Source organism: Heterodontus francisci, chromosome 5, assembly GCF_036365525.1.
Source record: "Heterodontus francisci isolate sHetFra1 chromosome 5, sHetFra1.hap1, whole genome shotgun sequence".
In the NCBI taxonomy this organism is placed as follows: Eukaryota; Metazoa; Chordata; class Chondrichthyes; order Heterodontiformes; family Heterodontidae; genus Heterodontus; species Heterodontus francisci.
The window spans coordinates 108,955,460-108,975,938 of NC_090375.1; the positions used below are offsets into that span (position 1 = coordinate 108,955,460).

At 41.3% G+C, this 20,479-nt stretch overlaps 1 protein-coding gene across 2 annotated transcripts in view; it reads left to right on the plus strand.

Annotated features, from left to right (window-relative positions):
• Nucleotides 1-14,110, plus strand: part of rab2a (RAB2A, member RAS oncogene family) — a 130,900-nt gene extending 116,790 nt beyond the window's left edge. Inside the window, exons 7-8 of one of the 2 annotated variants that reach the window (XM_068031897.1) lie at nt 4,101-4,169; nt 10,624-14,110. In XM_068031897.1, coding sequence (XP_067887998.1) covers nt 4,101-4,169; nt 10,624-10,719 — 165 coding nt within the window. In that variant the 3' untranslated portion in view covers nt 10,720-14,110. The remainder of the gene's footprint in view (nt 1-4,100; nt 4,170-10,623) is intronic. The other variant, XM_068031898.1, reaches the window with a different exon arrangement.
• The last annotated feature ends 6,369 nt before the right edge of the window (nt 14,111-20,479 follow it).

The following is a 20,479-nucleotide window of genomic DNA, read 5'->3' on the forward strand; positions in this document are numbered from 1 at the left end:
TAAATCCCTTCTAACCTCCTGCCCTTACCTTAAATCTATGCCCCTGGTTATTGACACCTCCGCTAATGGAAAAAGTTTTGTCCTATCTACACCACTCAGAAAGACAAAGAGTGTAGTGAGGTATTGGGGAAGGTAGCACTGTCACAGAGGACAGATGGGCACGGAGAAGGGTTAAAGTGCGTATACTTCAACGCAAGAAGCATCAGGAATAAGGTGAGTGAACTGAAGGCGTGGATGGGCACTTGGGACTACGATGTTGTGGCCATCACTGAAACGTGGATAGGTGAGGGGGAGGAATGGTTTTTGGAGGTACCTGGTTATAGATGTTTTCATAAGATTAGGAATGGTGGTAAAAGAGGTGGGGGGGGTGGCATTGTTAGTTAGAAATAGTGTAACAACTGCTGAAAGAATTTTCGAGGAGGATCTGCCGACTGAGGCACTGTGGGTTGAGGTCAGGAACAGGAAAGGAGCAGTCACCTTGATGGGAGTTTTCTATAGGCCCCCCAATAGCAGCAGGGAGGTGGAAGAGCAGATTGGGAAACAGATTTTGGAAGGAGCAGAAGTCACAGGGTAGTAATTATGGGGGATTTCAACTTCCCAAATATTGATTGGCAACTCTTTAGATCGAATAGTTTGTTAGTGTTTGTTGCAGTATGTCCAGGAAGCTTTTCTGACTCAGTATGTAGACTGCCCGACCAGAGGGGAGGCAATATTGGATTTGGTACTAGGTAATGAACCAGGGCAAGTGATAGAGCTGTTGGTGGGCGAGCACTTTGGAGATAGTGATCACAATTCTGTAGCATTCACTGTGGTAATGGAGAGGGATAGGTATGTGCAACAGGGCAAGGTTTACAATTGGGGGGAGGGTAGATATGATGCTGTCAGGCAGGAACTGAGGAGCATAAGTTGGGAGCATATGCTGGCAGGGAAGGGCACGGTCGAAATGTGGAACTTTTTCAAGGAGCAGATAGTAGGGGCCATTGATAAGCATGTCCCTGTCAGACAGGGAAGGGATGGTCATGTGAGGGAACCGTGGTTGACAAGAGAGGTTGAGAGTCTTGTTAGGAAGAAGAAGGATGCGTATATAAAGTTGAGGAAAAAGGGCACAGGCATAGCTCTGGAGGGATACAAGATGGCCAGGAAGGATCTGAAGAAAGGGATTAGGAGAGCTAAGAGAGGGCATGAAAAATGCTTGGCGGGTAGGATAAAAGAAAACCCCAAGGCCTTTTACGCGTATGTCAGAAATATGAGGATGACTAGGGGGACCATAGGTCCGGTCAAGGACAATAGCGGGAGACTGTGTGTTGAGCCGGAAGAGATAAGTGAGGTTTTGAATGAGTACTTCTCTTCGGTATTTACGAATGAGAAGGGGTGTATTACTGAAGAGGACGGTGGGAAGCAGACTGGTAAGCTCGAGGAAGTGCTCGTTAGGAGGGAAGATGTGTTGGGGTTTTTGAATAACTTGAAGATAGACAAGTCTCCCGGGCCTGACGGGGTATATCCAAGGATGTTATGGGAAGCAAGGGATGAAATTGCAGAGCCGCTGGCAATGATCTTTTCATCTTCTCTGCTGACGGGGGTGGTACCAGGTGATTGGAGGGTGGCAAATGTTGTGCCCCTGTTCAAGAAAGGGAATAGGAACAACCCTGGGAATTACAGGCCAGTTAGTCTTACTTCGGTGGTAGGCAAGTTGATGGAAAAGGTGCTGAGGGATAGGATTTCTGAGCATCTGGAAAGACACTGCTTGATTCGGGACAGTCAGCACGGTTTTGTGAGGGGTAGGTCTTGCCTCACAAGCCTGATTGAATTCTTTGAGCAGGTGACCAAGCAAGTGGATGAGGGTAAACCAGTGGATGTGGTGTACATGGATTTTAGTAAGGCATTTGATAAGGTCCCCCATGGTAGACTTATGGAGAAAGTCAGGAGGCATGGGATAGTGGGGAATGTGGCCAGTTGGATTAAGAATTGGCTAACTGATAGAAGGCAGAGAGTGGTCTTAGATGGTAAATACTCAGCCTGGAGCCCAGTTACCAGTGGCGTGCCGCAGGGATCAGTTCTGGGTCCTCTCCTGTTTGTGATTTTTATTAACGACTTGGATGAGGAAGTCGAAGGGTGGGTCAGTAAATTTGCAGATGATACAAAGGTTGGTGGAGTTGTGGATACCGAGGAGGGCTATTGTCGTCTGCAAAGGGACTTGGATAGGTTGCAGTGCTGGGCTGAAAAGTGGCAGATGGAGTTTAACCCTGAAAAGTGTGAGGTCGTCCATTTTGGAAGGACAAACATGAATGCAAAATACTGGGTTAACGGTAGGGTTCTTGGGCATGTGGAGGAGCAGAGAGACCTTGGGGTCTATGTGCATAGATCATTGAAAGTTGCAACTCAAGTGGATAGGGCTGTGAAGAAGGCATATGGGGTGTTAGCGTTCATTAGCAGAGGGATTGAATTTAAGAGCCGTGAGGTGATGATGCAGCTGTACAGGACCTTGGTAAGGCCTCATTTGGAGTACTGTGTGCAGTTTCTGGTCGCCTCATTTTAGGAAGGATGTGGAAGCCTTGGAGAGGGTGCAGAGGAGATTTACCAGGATGTTGCCTGGAATGGAGAATAAGTCTTACGAGGAAAGGCTGAACATTCTAGGCCTCTTCTCATTAGAAAGGAGAAGGATGAGGGGTGACATGATAGAGGTTTATAAGATGATCAGGGGAATAGATAGGGTAGACAGTCAGAAACTTTTTCCCCGGGTGGAGCAAAGCGTTACAAGGGGTCATAAATTTAAGGTGAAGGGTGGGAGATATAAGGGGGATGTCAGGGGAAGGTTCTTTACCCAGAGAGTGGTCGAGGCATGGAATGCCTTGCCCGGGGAAGTTGTTGAGTCAGAAACTTTAGGGACTTTCAAAAGGCTTTTGGATAGGTATATGGATAAAGGAGAATGATGGGGTATAGATTAAATTGTCCTTGACAGAGGACAAAGGATCGGCACAACATTGTGGGCCGAAGGGCCTGTTCTGTGCTGTATGTTCTATGTTCTATGTTCTATGTACACCCCTCATAATTTTGTATACCTCAATCAGGTCCCCCCTCAGCCTTCTCTGCTCTAAGGAAACAACCCTAGCCTTTTCAGTTTCATTTCATAGCTGAAATGCTCCTGCCCAGGCAACATCTTGGTGAATCTCCTCTGCACTCTCTCCAGTGCAATCACATTCTTCCTAAAGTGTGGAAAGGAGCCTTTGTGCTCGCCCTTCACCAAGTTATACATCAAAACACAATTAGCAGAGGCCTGAGTGCAGTAGGTAGCCTGCTCACCCTGACTTGTTTGGTTGAGGACTTGGATCTATTACTACTGAGATTAACATTTGAAGCTTTGTCTGTACCGAGGCGTCTATATTATTCCACATTCTGAAGTGTAACTACAAGTGGCTATGAAGCTTTTGTGCTTGGGCCAAAATTTATTTAACTCTGACTACAAAAGAAATTCCTTGCCAAGTATTTTTTTAATCCTTGGTGCTTTGACTGAATTCATCAGATTAGAAATCTGGATTGTTTCCACTTCAGGTTCTGCTGTATTACATACAGTAACTGAGTGTAGAATTCTTGGGAGTTTCAAGGCCTAATTTCTGTGATTGGTGAGATTTGTTTCAGTTTCTCACACCAGCCATCCTGCGCATTGCTGAGACTACATATTGTACTGCTAGTTTGGGCTGCTACCAGCGGCCCGACATCCGATGAGCACAACCTTCCCAAATTCTTCGTCCGCAAAGAAATGCGTGGGCTGAAGTAGTTTTGGAACCATGTCCACGGGAACTAAATTACTCTAATTTTGGTAGGGCCCTCTTTTATAGCAGGTAGGGTGCAGAAAGAGAGGAACTTTTTAATCAATCTAGGCTGGATTCAAACTCAGGTCTCAAAGGTGAAACAATAGTTTTCCAACTTGCTATACCATTCAGATTCCCAATGTATAACTTTGTGTGTTTTGACTTTGATTCGATATAAAGTAACTAATGAAAATGACAAATTGCTTACCCATTGTCTCTCGAGATAAGGAGGCCAAAGAAATGAAAATGACAAATTGTATTTTTATCAACTGTGCTTTTTTAAAATTTCAGGCATTTATTAATACGGCTAGAGAGATCTATGAGAAAATACAGGAAGGCGTCTTTGATATAAATAATGAGGTAAGAATTATTTTTTCTAATTTTGTGTGATCTATTGTCATCTAGTTCTGACTTCATAGTAATTTAATCTGCAGAAAATCTAGGTCATCATAGTGTTGTATGTACGATTCTTAAATGAGCAACAGGTGACCTGATGTCACTCAAAAGATCATTATTATTTTTGGTGCTGCCATGCATTAGTAAGGAAAACTAGTTCAGTACCATACACCTTCTTTAGTACCTCATCTGGCCAGTCTTCAAATTTATCTGTCGAGTCAGAATTGATTCTTCCTCACCTGGTATTAAAAGTAGATATTTAAAGAAATGCAGCCTCATGGATAAAGGAATGGCTAAAAGTATAAAACAAAAAGTAAGGATGCTTTTCAGATTAACAGGAAGTGAGTAGCTGTGTGTGCTGAGATTTGTGGATTGCCATTTCTATAACTGGTTTGGGTATAAACCCAAAAGAAATGATGTTGCTGTAATTCTGTGAAGAACTATCTTGGCCTCAGTGGAATATAATTGATCATTCTCGTGAAATTACTACAACAAGCAACGTGTGGCCTGTTTGAGTTAACTTGTAGAGGTGATCAGGGTCCTATAATGATGGCATGTATGTGGATATTTGGGTACTAACTCTTTTGTTTGAAAGAGGAAGGGAGTACTTAAAGTGCTTCTAGATTTTAAAAAAAATATGCATTACCTTGTAGGAGATACTTCATTTCAGTATTTTTTCTCTGCTTGCTTCCTGCCTTGTAGAGACTCCGAGCTTTGAATGTCTTTCTCCATAGAGCTGCTATAATGAATTGGGTTCTGTCTGCATCAAAAAGTGGCTTCATAAGAAAAACTGAATCTTGTGCGTTGAACACTTTAAGTGACCCTTGATTATAGGAGAGATCTTCTCTTTCTTTTGTCTCCTCCACCCGCCTTGCCCCCCCCCCCCCCCCTGCAATGGCCTCTGTGGGGTAAGTAATAAAAATGACTAATTTCCTTCAATTATTTTTCTTTCTTCCCCAACCCCCCCAACATCCTTCTACCCTAGTGCACGTCAGGCAGTGTTCGGCACCACACTTGACTGGCACACAGCTGGATAAAGTTAAATTTCTAGGCTCAACTAATTTGTATATCCTGAAAAGTTGCTGGCAGCCCCTCTTAGCTTCTAACATATAAATTGAGATATGCAAATTCATGAGAATTTGTCTTTAAACCTTATGGCTTCGATGATGGGTATCTATATGGACCATGACGGCAAAAAACTTGGACGACTCCTGCCTTAAGGGTATGGAAAAGTGTGATCCAATAATTAGAAACCCCAGTCTAAGTTCAGTACTACTCAGCTATCCCAAAAATTCCAAAGAAGGGTACATTAATTTGGGCAATATCCAGTTGAAGTTCTGGTTTGACACAAGTGTATTCAGTTTCCAGAATAATCTCATGAACCAGCACTAGAGGGTGATCTGACCAAGCTGAAACAAGAAGAAATGACAGCCATATGAAAACCGCTCGAGCTGGGTATTAGCTGCAGGTGAATGAGATGTTTTGTACATTCAAGAATAAATGCTACACCACAAGAGCAGACTAATGTTCAAAAGCAGCAACACTATATAAATTTATTTGAGTTAATGTTACCAACTCAGATTTATAACTTTATTAAGTCCTGGTCTGATTTTTTTTTTTTGACAGTCAGGATGTCAATTAGATATAGATGTATAACCTGGTCCAACAGTTGTGTTTTTTTTCCTAAGAAGGTAAAATCAGACAAACAAGGGAGTGTGTGTTGACAAATGGTATTTTTGGGTGTGGCTAGGAACATTGTCTTGGATGCTGATTGAACAGTGTTGTCTGCAGTTTGAGGAGCACTACTGGAAGATGGGACAGAATTGGCAGTGCATTGTCTGATTTCTTGTGTTTTTTCACCTCTCCTGAATGATGTCTTGTCTGTAAAAACCTGTTTTGTTTGGAATGGGCAGAAAAGCCCTAACAGATTGTAGATGGCAGGATTCTACCTTGAGCAGATGCAACATTTGTGGCTATTAGCCATCTCTAATGTCCAAGAACATTTATCCAAGACTTGAATCTCATTGGTTGGTGGGGAGGGGGCAGTGGCAATGTTGAGTAACATTTTTCCTTTTGACATGATATCAAAGATTTGAAGAGACCAGTTTGAGGGTGAAAAACCCTCAATGAGGGTTTTAACTTTGTGATGTCAATGTATTAAAGGGAGAATGTGCCTTGTGATTATCCCTATTCACCTCCACAATAGAACTGTTAGCTGATGCCTAACGGCAGCAAATGAGAGGAGGAAGCAAAAGAATGTGACTGCTATTCTAGTTTGACACTTCCTGCTGGCTTAATTGTTTCTGCATAACTAGATTCTGGTAGTGAAGGGCTAACCAACCACCTGTGTTCTTCTAAATATGAAATGGATAAACTGTCTGACTTAATCATCCAGCTACTTGATTAATGGTGACAAATCATTGTAGCTAATCTTTGATAAGAATTTCAGTCCTATCGAGAATATAACAGAAGGCCTTTCCTTGTTTTTCTGTTGTAACTCTTAACAAATTTAATTGATTTAAATACGCTCCCATTTCAAAGAGTTGCTAAATATACTTTATACAGTGCGTTGGTTAGATTTTTCCACTTCTTAGAGGTGCTTTTTACAAAACCAAAAACATGCGTTCACTTCTAAAGTTTTTGGGTGGTGCTCTTTCGGTTCTTAATGAAAGATGTGTGATTGAACAGGGTTATCTTTTGTACCTGAAATGCAGTTAAACTGTTTTGAACAAACTTTGTCCTTTGCAATTTTTATATCCATGAACATTACTTACAGTTGAGAATTCCATAGTAATAGCTGCATAAACATTTTAGTACCTACATCAGTTAAAGCTGCTTTTACCCTTGTTTAGTTCAGATTACAGGAATTCAATGTCCCTCATTTACATTAAATCTGAATTATCAGCCTGGCAGCAGAATTGTAGAACTGTCATCTCTATGTATTTAAAAAAAAAAAGTTTTATCAACAGAACAAAAGCCAGATTTATTTTAACTGCAGGGAGTTATTGCATGAATAGTGGTCTCCTAGAATCAAATCTAAATAGGCTCCAACATAAAAGCTGCCTAGGGTTCACATGAGAAAGTTGTTTCACCTACTCTGACCTCATTGGCTCTTTTGTAAACAATGAATAAAATCCTTTGATTTTAGTAATACTGTAATGTTTGAATGCTTAGTATAATGACCCTGTCATTGAACAAAATCAAGGTAACATTTTTACATAACTTCAGTTGGAAAGCTTCTATCAACCTGATCAGAATAGTTAAAAACACATTGGACCACAAAATGTGGAAGCAATGGTGTTTGAAAAATGAGTTATAAAATATTATGGGTGGCTTTAAAAAGGAAGTAGACGTTTTGGACCATGGTACATTAGAAATAACTGACATTTTCAGTACAGTTTTAAAGAGAAATTTGTCTTTGATCTTTCACAAGTAGTCATCTTTGCTAGCTCACAGTGGTGCAGGTTTTGTTGTGTTGTCAGAAGCCATTAGCCCTGGTTATTTGTCGCCTGGCTAAGTGCCAAGCTTGTGCTTCCCTATATATCAAAAGGTTGCTACTAGCCTAGATGGGTGAAGCCAATGAGCCATAGGGCATGTATTCAATAAGAGGAGTTGGAGTGAACTTAAACCACATCATCTGGTGTAAATACAAAACTGCTGCCAGAATCCCCAAGGCTAATGTAAAAATGGAATGACTGCCAAGCATTAGGAAAAATTGAGATTTATCATAGTGTACTTTTAAGCAAACTTTAGAGTGCTAACCATGACTTCTACAAAAAAAAAGTAGGTTTAAGGTGTAACCACTTGAACTAGTAAGTGTTGAGATAAGTCTGTGTTTGATGAATGAAAGTGCTCTGTGTAAGGCGTGTGGGTTCTTGGCAAACTGCCATGTCTTTGGGGAGTGTTGAGATTATTGATGACATAGAACACTCGTACTCTTGGCATGTACAGCTGATTCAAACTGGCAAAAGAATTGGTGCCTAGAGGATCAGTGTTTTTATACTCTGCTCACTTACACAATAGGGAATTATTTATGTGGAGCACCTGTTTAGCGTGAGTTATATAATGACTATTGTAGGTTGTTTTTCAGAAGCTCTCATTTATTAGGGATATAAAACTGTATATGCGATTATGTAATTATGAATTATGTATTGTGGTTAACAGAAGCTGGATTATTTACATCGAAATAACTAAAGCAAGCTGAGTTGTACATTTTTAATACGTAACAAAATTAAATGTTATTTAATATATGTACATTTTCTTGCTTTATCTATATATCGATGTAGTGTGTATATTTGCTTTTTAAATGATTTTCTAAATGTTTCTGAAGAGTTTGGCTCATGTCTGTGTAGAGTTCCATAGTGGCCAGGTCCTTGCAGTTTTCACATGAACTTAAACAATTCTTGTCAATCGGCTATTTGACCAGGAAGCTACAAAGCAGAGCTTTGTATACTCACCTAATGGTGATGCATTCAATTTTCTAGCAGCAGACACCAAATGGCCACAGAGAGCTGGAACTCTGGTGTCTGCCTGTCTTCTCTCTTCATGCCCGCCCCCCACCCCCCGCCACACACCCTGGGCAGAGGGTTATGAGGACAATTGAAGCAACCTTACGGGTCTCAGTGACTCATTTTCACCCTGGATAGTATGCTTACAATATCAATTCTAGATTCTTGAGCAAGGAGGTGAAGGTTATCGAGGGTAGGTGGGCGTTTAGAGTAGAGGTTACAATCAGATCAGCCATGATCTGATTGAATGGCGGAGCAGGCTTGAGGGACCAAGTAGCCTCCTCCTCCTCCTAAGTCTCATGTTTTTATAAATGGACCTACTTGTACAGCTTTTTGAGTAGAATCATCTTGAGGGTTGGAAATATTAAAAGCAAAATATTTCATCTTCCAAATAGTAAAATTGGAAGTGGGGCATTGCAAGCAGGTTTTGAAAGAATTTGGAACATTTAGGAAAGTGGGTGTGTACCAATGCCAAAAGGAGTTTAATAAATAAGGCAAGGAACTGAAATAACGAAGTCATATATCCTAATTTGGGAAAATTGTTGAAGTTATCAGTCTAATCCATTGTCTAGCTGCAGTAAGGGGGAAGCAGAAGGTCAAGTGATGGTAGGTATTAGCAAAAGGATAGAGTATAGATCAAAGTGGTATTGTATTGGGGCTTTATTGGGCCTGATCAGGAGTAGTGTTTATGTATTGATTACCATTTGATAGAAATTATATTATTGCTCCTCAGGAACGAATGAATGCAGTGTAGTGCAACAAGATTATTTCAGGGCTCCGGAGTCTAAGTTAGCAGGAAAGACCAATAAACCTCTGTTTCTTAACTGAGACACCTCGGGTGATTTAATAAATATTGAAAATTTATGTAGATTGGCAAAATTGTTCTAAATCGTCACAATAACTGAAGGTGCAGAACCAGGCAATAAACTAAAAATTCAGATTAAGTAGGGAATTAGGAGAAGATAGTTCATGCAAAGAATAATAAACATGGAATAAGTTACTAGGGCTAAGCTGTTTTACCAAATAGCTTTTTTCTTTCTACATGTTTCTATCCCTGTTGTCTTTTACAATCTGATGCCGTAACATAGCAGTGTTAAATTCACAACCAAATGGTTAGAGTTGTTAATCTTTGGCATCGTCAGTAGTTAAGTTTCTTTCCCCACCCACCCTCCCTACCTGGCACCCTTTTCAGTTCAAGCAAAATTAAAATAAACAGCCTTGGGAAATGATAGAATATAATGTATGCTAGCTGCCATCTTAATGAACTATCTGGGAAAGTAATTTCATTGTGTAATACTACCACATGCCAATGTCTAAAACTTTCTAGAACCTACCTATAAATAAGCTTGTAATTGTTTCCTGTTTCAAATGGTTCATTCTGTTTCTCGCAGTGCCCCATAGCTAATGTCTGCTGAGACCTTAAATAGCATATCTCCATGGCGGGATGGGTGGCTAGGGGGACAGTGCGAGTGGGGAGGAAAATACTGAAACTACAGATATTCCTGGTGATACCAGTTTAGGGAACAAAGAGGACGTTATAATAAAAGCAAAATACTGCGGATGCTGGAAATCTGAAATAAAAACAAGAAATGCTGGAACCACTCAGCAGGTCTGGCAGCATCTGTGAAAAGAGAAGCAGAGTTAACGTTTCGGGTCAGTGACCCTTCGGAACTCCCTTGTGCGGTAGACCCATTCAATGCTGTGTTGAAAGTAGCTTGTGATCTAGATAATCTTGTTTGGAGAAGTGAGAACTTCTAATTCTGTAATATGTTAAGTGCAATAGTTTGATATGCACTGGGAAGAAAATTTGAAAAGAAGGTGACTTTTACAAAGTTCTTCCTGCTACTAAACTTTTTTTGCTGAATCAGTTCCATATATGTTACTTTGCAATTACTTTTTCTCTCTCCAAGGCAAATGGCATAAAGATTGGACCACAGCACGCTGCTACCAATGCATCACATTCGGGCAGCCATGGAGGACAACAGGCTGGTGGAGGTTGCTGTTGAGGTTCCTCATCTATCTATCTGCTTGACTTGGGCGTATTACCTTTCACCCTCTCCTACACCAGTCCAAGACGTGAAGCCATTGCTATATGGTTTATCTAATAGGAGATATCTGGAAAGTCCTTCATAAACCTTGTAAAACTTGTCGTATATACTGTTCTCAGCAGAAAGCTAATATTTGCTAAGACAGGATTTGAAAATTGTAATCGTACCTATTTACAGTTAATTTTTCTGGTTGTTCTTTTGTCTATTTTGCCCTTGACTAAATATGAATGGTATTAAACACTACAAATTTCATCTGAGTATTTTAATTGTGTGGGTTAAAAGTCCTATTACTGTTACTTATTTCGTAATATCAAACTGTAAAAGCTGTCAAATTTCAAATGCTGTGGAGAAAAGCTAGAGGACTGTTTTAATTCTGTATTTATCATCCACTTTGTGTGTATATATAGTTAAAATACAAGCTTGGATATATGTTGGCCAAGCTGAAACCCCTTTGTAGTTAAGCAGATCACCAATGTCTTCTGGACTACTTCAGCTTAAAATGGCAGTATTGTTCTAGTCTGAAGCTTTGTCTATTCTGATTTTGAGGTGGTTTGACTTTTGGTCTCAATACCATCTGCTTTTCCCTCCCTACTCTACCACCTGTATCCTCATCTCCCAGATCTAACTCGTGTTAAATGTACATTGTTAGAGACTTGATATCAATTATCTACTTTAATGCCAAATGTCTATTCAGCTTCTTTAGAGCACCCCTTCAGAAATGGATCAGTGGTTTGCCTTAAAGAATAATTTCAGATTAAAACAAATGGCAGCTGAAAGAAGATTCTTTTTGTTTTATGTTTGGGGATGATGCATTGAAAAATGTAGACTTTTTTCTCATTACACACATTTTTATCTGCATGTATTTCTTTGACCAGTAAATTTAAATATGAGCTTTAAAATTAGATGTAAAAGTGGTGTAAAGCTTTTCTTTCTTGGCGGTCTGTTCTGTTTTGTCAGTGAAGATTTGTTTATTGTACAGGGGTGATAAACTAATAAACCTGCCAAAATGAAGCAACCTGACAAACTGAACAGGCTGTAGCTTTGTGAACCCAAATACATACACAGTTGAACAGTGGATAAAAAATTTGTTTAAACCAAGACTATTTGATCTGAATCATGTCTTAAAAATAAATGTTAATAATTGTGCATAACTATTTTATCATACTATCAAATATGGCTTGAATTTTTGGGGGAAGGAATTTTTAATGCTACTGGAAAAAGCCATTTAAAGTTAATCAAGCAGTAAAGAAGCCCATGATAGCAGTATTGTTAAGTGAATGAGGTAAGATGTCAGTGATGGAGGAGCCACTGCATGGCCATACTTGAAATTATTTGAACTCTGGTTACAAATCTGTCCTTAGAACAGTGCCTCCATGATGCTGTTTTCAATTTGAAATAAGAAAAGCGGTTCCAGGACTGCTGACAACCTTACTACCTTTAGTTTTTATTCCAAGGGTTTGTTGATATTTAATATTGCCGTAAGGTGCTGTTCAATTAAGACCTTTGCTTGCTATGATGTTCACATCTGTCATTTATTCAGAAGCAGGTAAGTGAATGCAGCCAAAGGCTGTTATAACTTTCTGCTGGTATCACTGACGTATTATACTAAGGTTTACATGAGGCATTTACTAAGTTATAAATTAGCATACAAAGGATTTTAATGCATCTGGTACAGTTCCTTCATAGTGAAACATCATGAAATTGCAAATATTGCCCAGATATTTCACCGAGAAGAACTACTTCAATGGCTGCTAAACTAAAGATTTATACTTAAGTGTTTGGTTTTGGGAGATGGACTCGAGGAAAAGAGAAAATCCATAAGTCCTGATTTTTTTTTTTGGGGGGGTGGGTGTGACTGCAGAGCTGGTCAGAAGAAAGTTTCCACTTGTTTAAAACTTCCCTTTTCAATGACGAAAAACTTATTTACACAGGATGTGGTTCTGATCTGGAATGTACTCAGAGTATGGTGGAGGCAGATTCAGCCTTGACTTACAAAAGAGAATTGGATGATCATCTGAAACGAAAAAATTTGCAGGGCTATGGGGAAAAGGTGAGGGAGTGGGACGAGATGAGTTACTTTTCCAGAGAGCCAGCATGTACATGACAGACCCTATGGCTGCCTTCTGTGCTGTAATCATTCTATGATTCTTGAGAACATGTAAGAAACCTGTATTCGTAATTAAACTTCAAATGTGGCTTCCTCAGTGTGATAGTTCCAATATTACTCGGTCACCCGAGTGGTTGGATATGGATTCACTTCTGTTATTTCTCCTTGTTAAACTTCTGATCTTTTGTCTTTTGCAGAAATGCTTCCTCCTGTAAGTGGAGGAGGAGAGATTCTTCCCCCACAAACCCTTTGACAAATAATTATGCTAGGAACTGCTTTTGTGCTATTTTACTAGTAGTTACATTTGGGGCTGTTTGAGAAAATGATTTCACCTAGCTGTGTGACTAACTCTAGAAAACTGCTTTTCAATGTGTCAATGTGCTTTTTCTGTGCTGAGTTAGTCGATTTTAGATCCTGTCACCATTGTGTTTGTGGGGAGTGCTGGAATTGACTACTAACATTGAGTTACAGAAGAGGACCCCCACCCGCCCCCCCAAACAGGATTCCTATTTCTGATTGTCCAGCAACCCATTGCTGGAAAAAGGGCATTTAGTCAGGTAAGCTCGGGTTCGATGGTCGTGTCCTTGTGGTCTAATAACTCGTTGACATTGGCTGTCAATGGTCACGTGTAGCATCGTAGAAAGGTATTGGGTCGTCTCTCCCTGTCTCAGCAATCAGACAACAGCCGTGTAAGAGGAGAATATAAACAGGCTCTGAACCTTTAATAGCTCAAGCAATGTTCAATTGAAAGAAAAATTGGTAATTGCCATTACCCAAAATTCCTGTGCTGATGGGAGAGAAGCTGCAACCAACCTGTTAATGGACTTGTGGAGAGGAAGAATTATCAGCTGGAATTCCTATTATGGCTATTTTATGAGAATGTGAAGGGAGGACCAAATTGGGTTTTGATGCAATGCCTGTCTTCTCTTATTCACCCCTATCCAAACAGAGACAGCTTATTCAATAACCATTTGTGTGAGGGGGATAACTAGCTGCTTCGCATGGTACCATACTCCAACATAAGTTCTCAAAAGCGGCAGAACGGGGAACTGAAAATGAGACAAATACGAGTAACTTTATTTGGAGGGAGAACATAAAGCTTGATTGTCCAATAAAATATGTAACTGAATTAATCATTGTATGTGTTAAAGTAAGACAAGTGAGTTTTGTAACAGTGAATTAGAAATCTACAACATTTCCATGTCATCTTCAATGATTTTCATAAAGCATTTCAGGACCCAGTGCCTTGCTTATTCAATTTAATTTTGAACTTTTTAGTTATCTACCTAACAGCTACTGAGGCTTATAAACCGTGCATGAAACCAAATGTAGCTCTGCTTTGAGTGAAATTTTGTAAATGATTACATCATGCAGTATTTAGGATTCAGATCATGTGGACAATTGTAGGCTGTCATCAAGCCTGAAAGTTCTTTTTTTAAAAAAAAACCCATATCAATTGCCTCTCATGGTGGCACTATGGGCTGGGCAGTAGTGTTTTTTTAAATATTGGGTTGCACACTGTTCACACTACATCCTTGGGTATATTGCTGAAGCTATGATTATTTTTATCTTTGAAAGTGCTTAGTAAGTATCACTACATTTAGTGGATAAAAGGTGTTAATTGCATATACAAATATAAAATATAGGTATATGATTTTTAATCTTAAAGATTTCCATGTAATCCCAGATTTTGTGTGGACAGCCACAAAGGATAAACTGAACTTCCAGCATTTATCTTTGCAGTTTTGAATGGTAGTGGACAATTAAACAGCTAAGCGGAGGAGGCGCCAAAAAATCCTCATCCTCCGTGCTGTGGTGGGCTCTTCCCCCCCCCCCCCCCCAAACAAACCACCATCAGTGCAAAACAAAAAGGCTGAAGTACTTGCAGCCAGAAGTGCTGACTGGTAATCCATCTTGGCTTTATCCCTAGGTCTCCACCATCAGAGATGCCAGTTTTCCAGTTGAATTCACTCCATGTGATATCAAAAAATGGCTGGTTAAATAAAACACAATAGAGATACCAGGGCAGGTGATGTATTGCAGATGTAGCATATGGGAGCTGGTGGACACCAGTGTGTTCCACAGCAACCACATCTGCAGTAAATGTTTGCAGCTCGAGGAATTTTGGCTCAGAATTGATGAGCTGAAGTCAAATTAGGACACTGCATCAAGCAGTGGGAAAGTTTACCTGGGTAGTTTGGTCCAAGAGGCAGTCTTAGGCTAGGTACTCAAGATTTTGTCTGTCGGGGACAGGTGGGTGTGACTACGAGTGAGGTAGGCATGGGTATTCAGAAGGAAGTAGTGGAGGAGCCTTAACCTTTGCACTTGTCCAACAGGTTTGTGGTTTTTGCAGCTTGTGTGCTTGAGAGCAGGGACGATGAACAAACAGACCACAGCACTGTGCCTGGTGCCAGGGTTGAGGTTGTCTCTGGGCTGGAGAGGAACTTGGAGTGGGAGAGGAAGGATCCAGTTGTCATCCATGTGGGTAGCAATGACATAGGGTAGGACTAAGAAAGAGATTCTGCTGAGCGAGTATGAGCTGCTAGAGACTAAATTAAAAAGAGCCATGAAGATACTACTACGGGCAAATTGGCATAGGCTGAATAAGATCAGAGTTGATAGTGTGGCTCAAAGATTGGTGTGGGAGAAATGGGTTTTGATTCATGGGAAATTGGTACTAGTCGTGCTGAAAGAGGAAGCTGTACCATAGGGATGGTCATCACCTAAACAGCACTGAGACCAGTGTCCTGGCAAATAGTATGAGTAGGGCTGCAGAGAGGGCTTTAAACTAAAAGTGGGGTGGGGGGGGGGGGGGGGGGGTGGTGGGGAGGAGGGAGATTTAGTTGAGGGGAAATTTAGAAAGTTGACAAAGGACAAGACAATAGTACAGGGTAGCGATACAAGTAATAACCAGAGTATCAGGAATAGACAGCGTGCACAAACATAAAAATGGTAAAAAGACAGAATTAAATGCTCCCTATCTAAATGCATGTAGCATTCGTAACCAGATGGATGAATTGATGGCATAAATGGGTACGATATAGCCATTAAAAAGACGTGGTTGCAAGTTGACCAAGGCTGGGAACTGAATATTCAAAGGTATTTGGAACTATAATTGCTGCTCTTTCACTGCCTGCAATGGTGGTGGAAGAACATTTAATGGTAACTTTCAGAAGGGAATTAGATCTATTCCTTTTTTTTTTAAAAACTAATTGGATAGCTCTTTCAAAAGCTGGTGCAGGACAATGGGCCGAAGATCTGCTGTAATATTCTGGTTCCATAAATTCTATTTGGTCGTAATGGGTGTGAAAGTTTTTAGAAATGATAATTCAGGACAAAATTAATAGTCACTTGGACAACTGTAGATTAATTGAAGAAAGCCAGCCCAGATTTGTTGAGGGTAAATAGTGTTTAACTTGAGTTAGTTTTTTGAAGAGGTAACAGGGTTGATGAGGGTAATGCAGTTGATGTGCACATGGACTTCCAAAAGGCATTTGATAAAAAGCCACTTAATTAGCCTTGTCAGCAAAGTATCCCATGAAATAAATGGGACAGTGACAGCATGGATACAAAATTGGCTGAGTGATAGCAAACAGAAGTGTTGAATGGTTGTTCATTGGACAGGAGGAAGATGTATAGTGGGATTCGCCAGGGATGGGTTTTAGGACCCCTGTTTTTCTTGATGATAACCTAAACTTGGGTGTACAGGGCACAGTTTCAAACTTTCCAGTGACAAAATTTGGAAGTATGGTCAACTGTGAGGATAGTGGTGGTGGAATGGGCGGACAGGTGGCAGAATCAAAAATAATACCAAAAAGCGTGAAGTGATTCATTTTGGTAGGAAGAACGAGGAGAGGCAATATAAACTAAAGGGTACAGTTCTAAACGGGATTCGGGGGCAGAGGGACCTGGCGGGTGTATGTGCGCAAATCATAAAAACTTGCAGGGTAGGTGGAGAAAGCAGTTGATAAAGCATATGGGATCCTGGGTTTTATAAATGGGAGGCAGAGTCCAAAAACAAGAAAGTTGTGATGAACCTGTATAAAACATTGGTTTGGCGTCAACTGCAGAATTGTGTCCAGTTCTAGGCACCACACTTTCAGAAGGATGTTAAGGCATTAAAAAGGATGCAGAAAAGATTCATGACAATGATTCCAGGGATCAGGAACTAAGTTATGTGTTTAAGTTGGAGAAGCTGGGTCTGTTCTCCTTGGAGAAGATTAAGAGGAGATGTGACACAAGTGCTCAAAATCATGGGTCTGGACAGAGTAGATAGGGAGAAACTGTTCCCATTGGCCAAATTATCCAGAACCAGAGGACACTGATTTAAGGTGATTGGCAAAAGAAGCAACAGTGACGTGAGGGAAAACAGAGTGGTCGAGGCAGTTTCAATCAAGGCCTTCCAAAGAGAACTTGATAATTATCTGAAGAGAAAACATTTGCAGGGCTATGAGGAAAAGGTGGGGGGGAGGAAGGGGTGGTGGAAAGAAACTGGGATGAGCTGAGTTGCTCTTGCAAAGAGCTGGCATGGACGTGATGGACCAAATGGCGGCCTCCTGTCCTGTACTCATTTTATGATGTATAATGTGGGTTGAGATGAAGCAAGTCCTTTTAGACTAGAATTGAGATAAAATGGACTATCGTACAAGCGTTGCATTGCAACACAAGTGTTTCTTAAATGAGTAACATCCTGGCCTCACCAATTTTTCTGCCATCACTTTTTAGTTCTGGCTCACCATCTAAAGAAATACTTCCTGGTATCTCTCCTAAAGTAGCCTTTACAACCATGAACCATTGCCTACTGCTCTGACAGATCTGCAAGAGTTTTTTCCAGATTTATTTTGTTTTAAGTATTTCTCTTTAAGGTTTCCTCTCTTTTCCATTCTGTGTTCCTAAGTGGTGGTTGCAACATTTCTTACCATTCTATGTTTTTGTTTGCACTGGAGTGCTGACTTGGGTTGCAATAGAGTGCTAGAGTGGAAGTTTGGTAAGTGAGTAATATTAAGGGTTAATTTTATCTCAAATCTAATCTGTCTTTTATTTAGCAGATCAACTTAACAGTTGCTGTTAGGGTTGGGGAAGGTGAGTTTTAGACCAGCTTTAAACAGGGTTCACTCAGGCTCTGCTTGCACGTTGTTAATTAGAGAATTGGTTTAAACCAGTTTTCAGGGGGCCAGAGTGAGTCAGTATAAAAGTGAGCCATCTGACAGTGCTGACTTTGTTTGCATTGGAGTGCTGACTTGGGTTGCAATAGAGTGCTACAGCGGAAGTTTGGTAAGTGAGGAAGTTCGGTAAGGAGGGAGCGAGGAGCTCCTTTCATTTCCTACCTGTCCTCAGTGAGGGGAGCCCAGAGCTTCCAAAGAGCACAGCTGACTGGGAGAAGACTCGGAGGGCAGAGTTCCGGACTGGTAAGTATAAAAAAAACTTACCTCTGGCTGAAAAAAAAACAAAGTGACGTCACAGGAAAGCTGTGACCTGATTGGCTGGTAGGGAATTTTTTTCACTGAATTTGAAAATAAAACATTGTTTAAAAACTGATTAAAACCCTAATTAACTAATTAGTAAGCAGAGTAACTAAACCAAAGGGAGGAGATTACAGTATTTAGCATTTAATATTTATAGTAGGAATCTAGCACTAGGGACCATATAGTTATAACAATTTAGTAAGGATTTAATAAGTATTTATCTTAAATTAATTTATTAATTAGTGCTAGAAATGTCAGTTAGAGGGGTGAAGTGCTTCACCTGTGAGATGTGGGAGGTCCGTGACGCTTCCAGCATTCCGGACGACTACATCTGCAGGAAGTGTACCCAGTTGCAGATCCTCACAGACCGCATGGATCGGTTGGAGCGGCAACTGGATGCACTTAAGAGCATGCAGGTGGCAGAGAGCGTCATAGACAGGAGTTTTAGAGAAGTGGTTACACCCAAGGTGCAGGCAGATAGATGGGTGACCGCTAGAAGGGGCAGGCAGTCAGTGCAGGAATCCCCTGTGGCTATCCCTCTCTCTAACAAGTATACCGTTTTGGATACTGTTGGGGGGGATGGCCTATCAGGGGAAAACAGCAGCAGCCAGAGCAGTGGCACCATGGCTGGCACTGTTCAGCAGGGAGGGACAAAGCGCAGAAGAGCAATCGTTATAGGGGACTCTGCAGTCGGGGGCACAGATAGGCACTTCTGTGGACGTGAAAGAGACTCCAGGATGGTATGTTGCCTCCCTGGTGCCAGGGTCAAGGATGTCTCTGAACGGACAGGGGGCATTCTGAAGGGGGAGGGTGAACAGCCAGACGTTGTGGTACACGTCGGTACCAACGGCATAGGCAGGAAGAGTGACGAGGTCCTGCAGGGGGAGTTTAGGGAGTTAGGTAGAAAGTTAAAAGACAGGACCTCTAGGGTTGTAATCTCGGGATTACTCCACGTGCCAGTGAGGCAAGGAATAGGAAGATAGTGCAGCTAAACACGTGGCTGAACAGCTGGTGTAGAAGGGAGGGTTTCAGATATTTGGACCATTGGGATCTCTTCAGGGACAGATGGGACCTGTACAAGAAGGACGAGTTGCATCTAAACTGGAGGGGCACAAATATCCTGGCTGTGAGGTTTGCTAGCGTCACTTGGGAGGGTTTAACCTAGTGTGGCAGGGGGGTGGGAACCAGAGCAGTAGGACAGCAAGTGAAATAAATGAAGGGGAACTAGTAAATAAGGCCAGTAAGACTAAGAGGAAGAGCAGGCAGGGAGATGTTGCGGAGCACAGCGGGACTGGTGGTTTGAAGTGCGTTTGTTTCAATGCAAGAAGTATAACCGGTAAGGCAGATGAACTTAGAGCTTGGATTAGTTGGAACTATGATGTTGCTATTACAGAGACTTGGTTGAGGGAAGGACAGGATTGGCAGCTAAATGTTCCAGGATTTAGAAGCTTCAGGCGGGATAGAAGGGGATGTAAAAGGGGTGGGGGAGTTGCATTGCTTGTTAAGGAGAATATCACAGCTGTACTGCAGGAGGACACGTCGGAGGGGTCGTGCAGCGAGGCAATATGGGTGGAGCTCAGGAATAGGAAGGGTGCAGTCATGATGTTGCAGGTTTTCTACAGGCCTCCCAACAGCCAGCGGGAGGTAGAGGAGCAGATATGTAGACAGATTTTGGAAAGATGTAAAGGTAACAGGGTTGTAGTGGTGGGTGATTTTAACTTCCCCTATATTGATTGGGACTCACTTAGTGCTCGGGGCTTAGATGGGGCAGAATTAGTAAGGAGCATCCAGGAGGGCTTCTTGAAACAATATGTAGATAGTCCAACTAGGGATGGGGCCGTACTAGACCTGGTATTGGGGAATGAGCCCGGCCAGGTCGTTGAAGTTTCAGTAGGGCAGCATTTTGGGAACAGTGACCACAATTCCATAAGTTTTAAGATACCTTGGATAAGGATAAGAGTAGTCCCCGGGTGAAGGTGCTAAATTGGGGGAAGGCTAATTATAACAATATTAGGCGGGAACTGAAGAATTTAGATTGGGGGCGGCTGTTTGAGGGTAAATCAACATCTGACATGTGGGAGTCTTTCAAACGTCAGTTGATTAGAATCCAGGACCAGCATGTTCCTGTGAGGAAGAAGGATAAGTT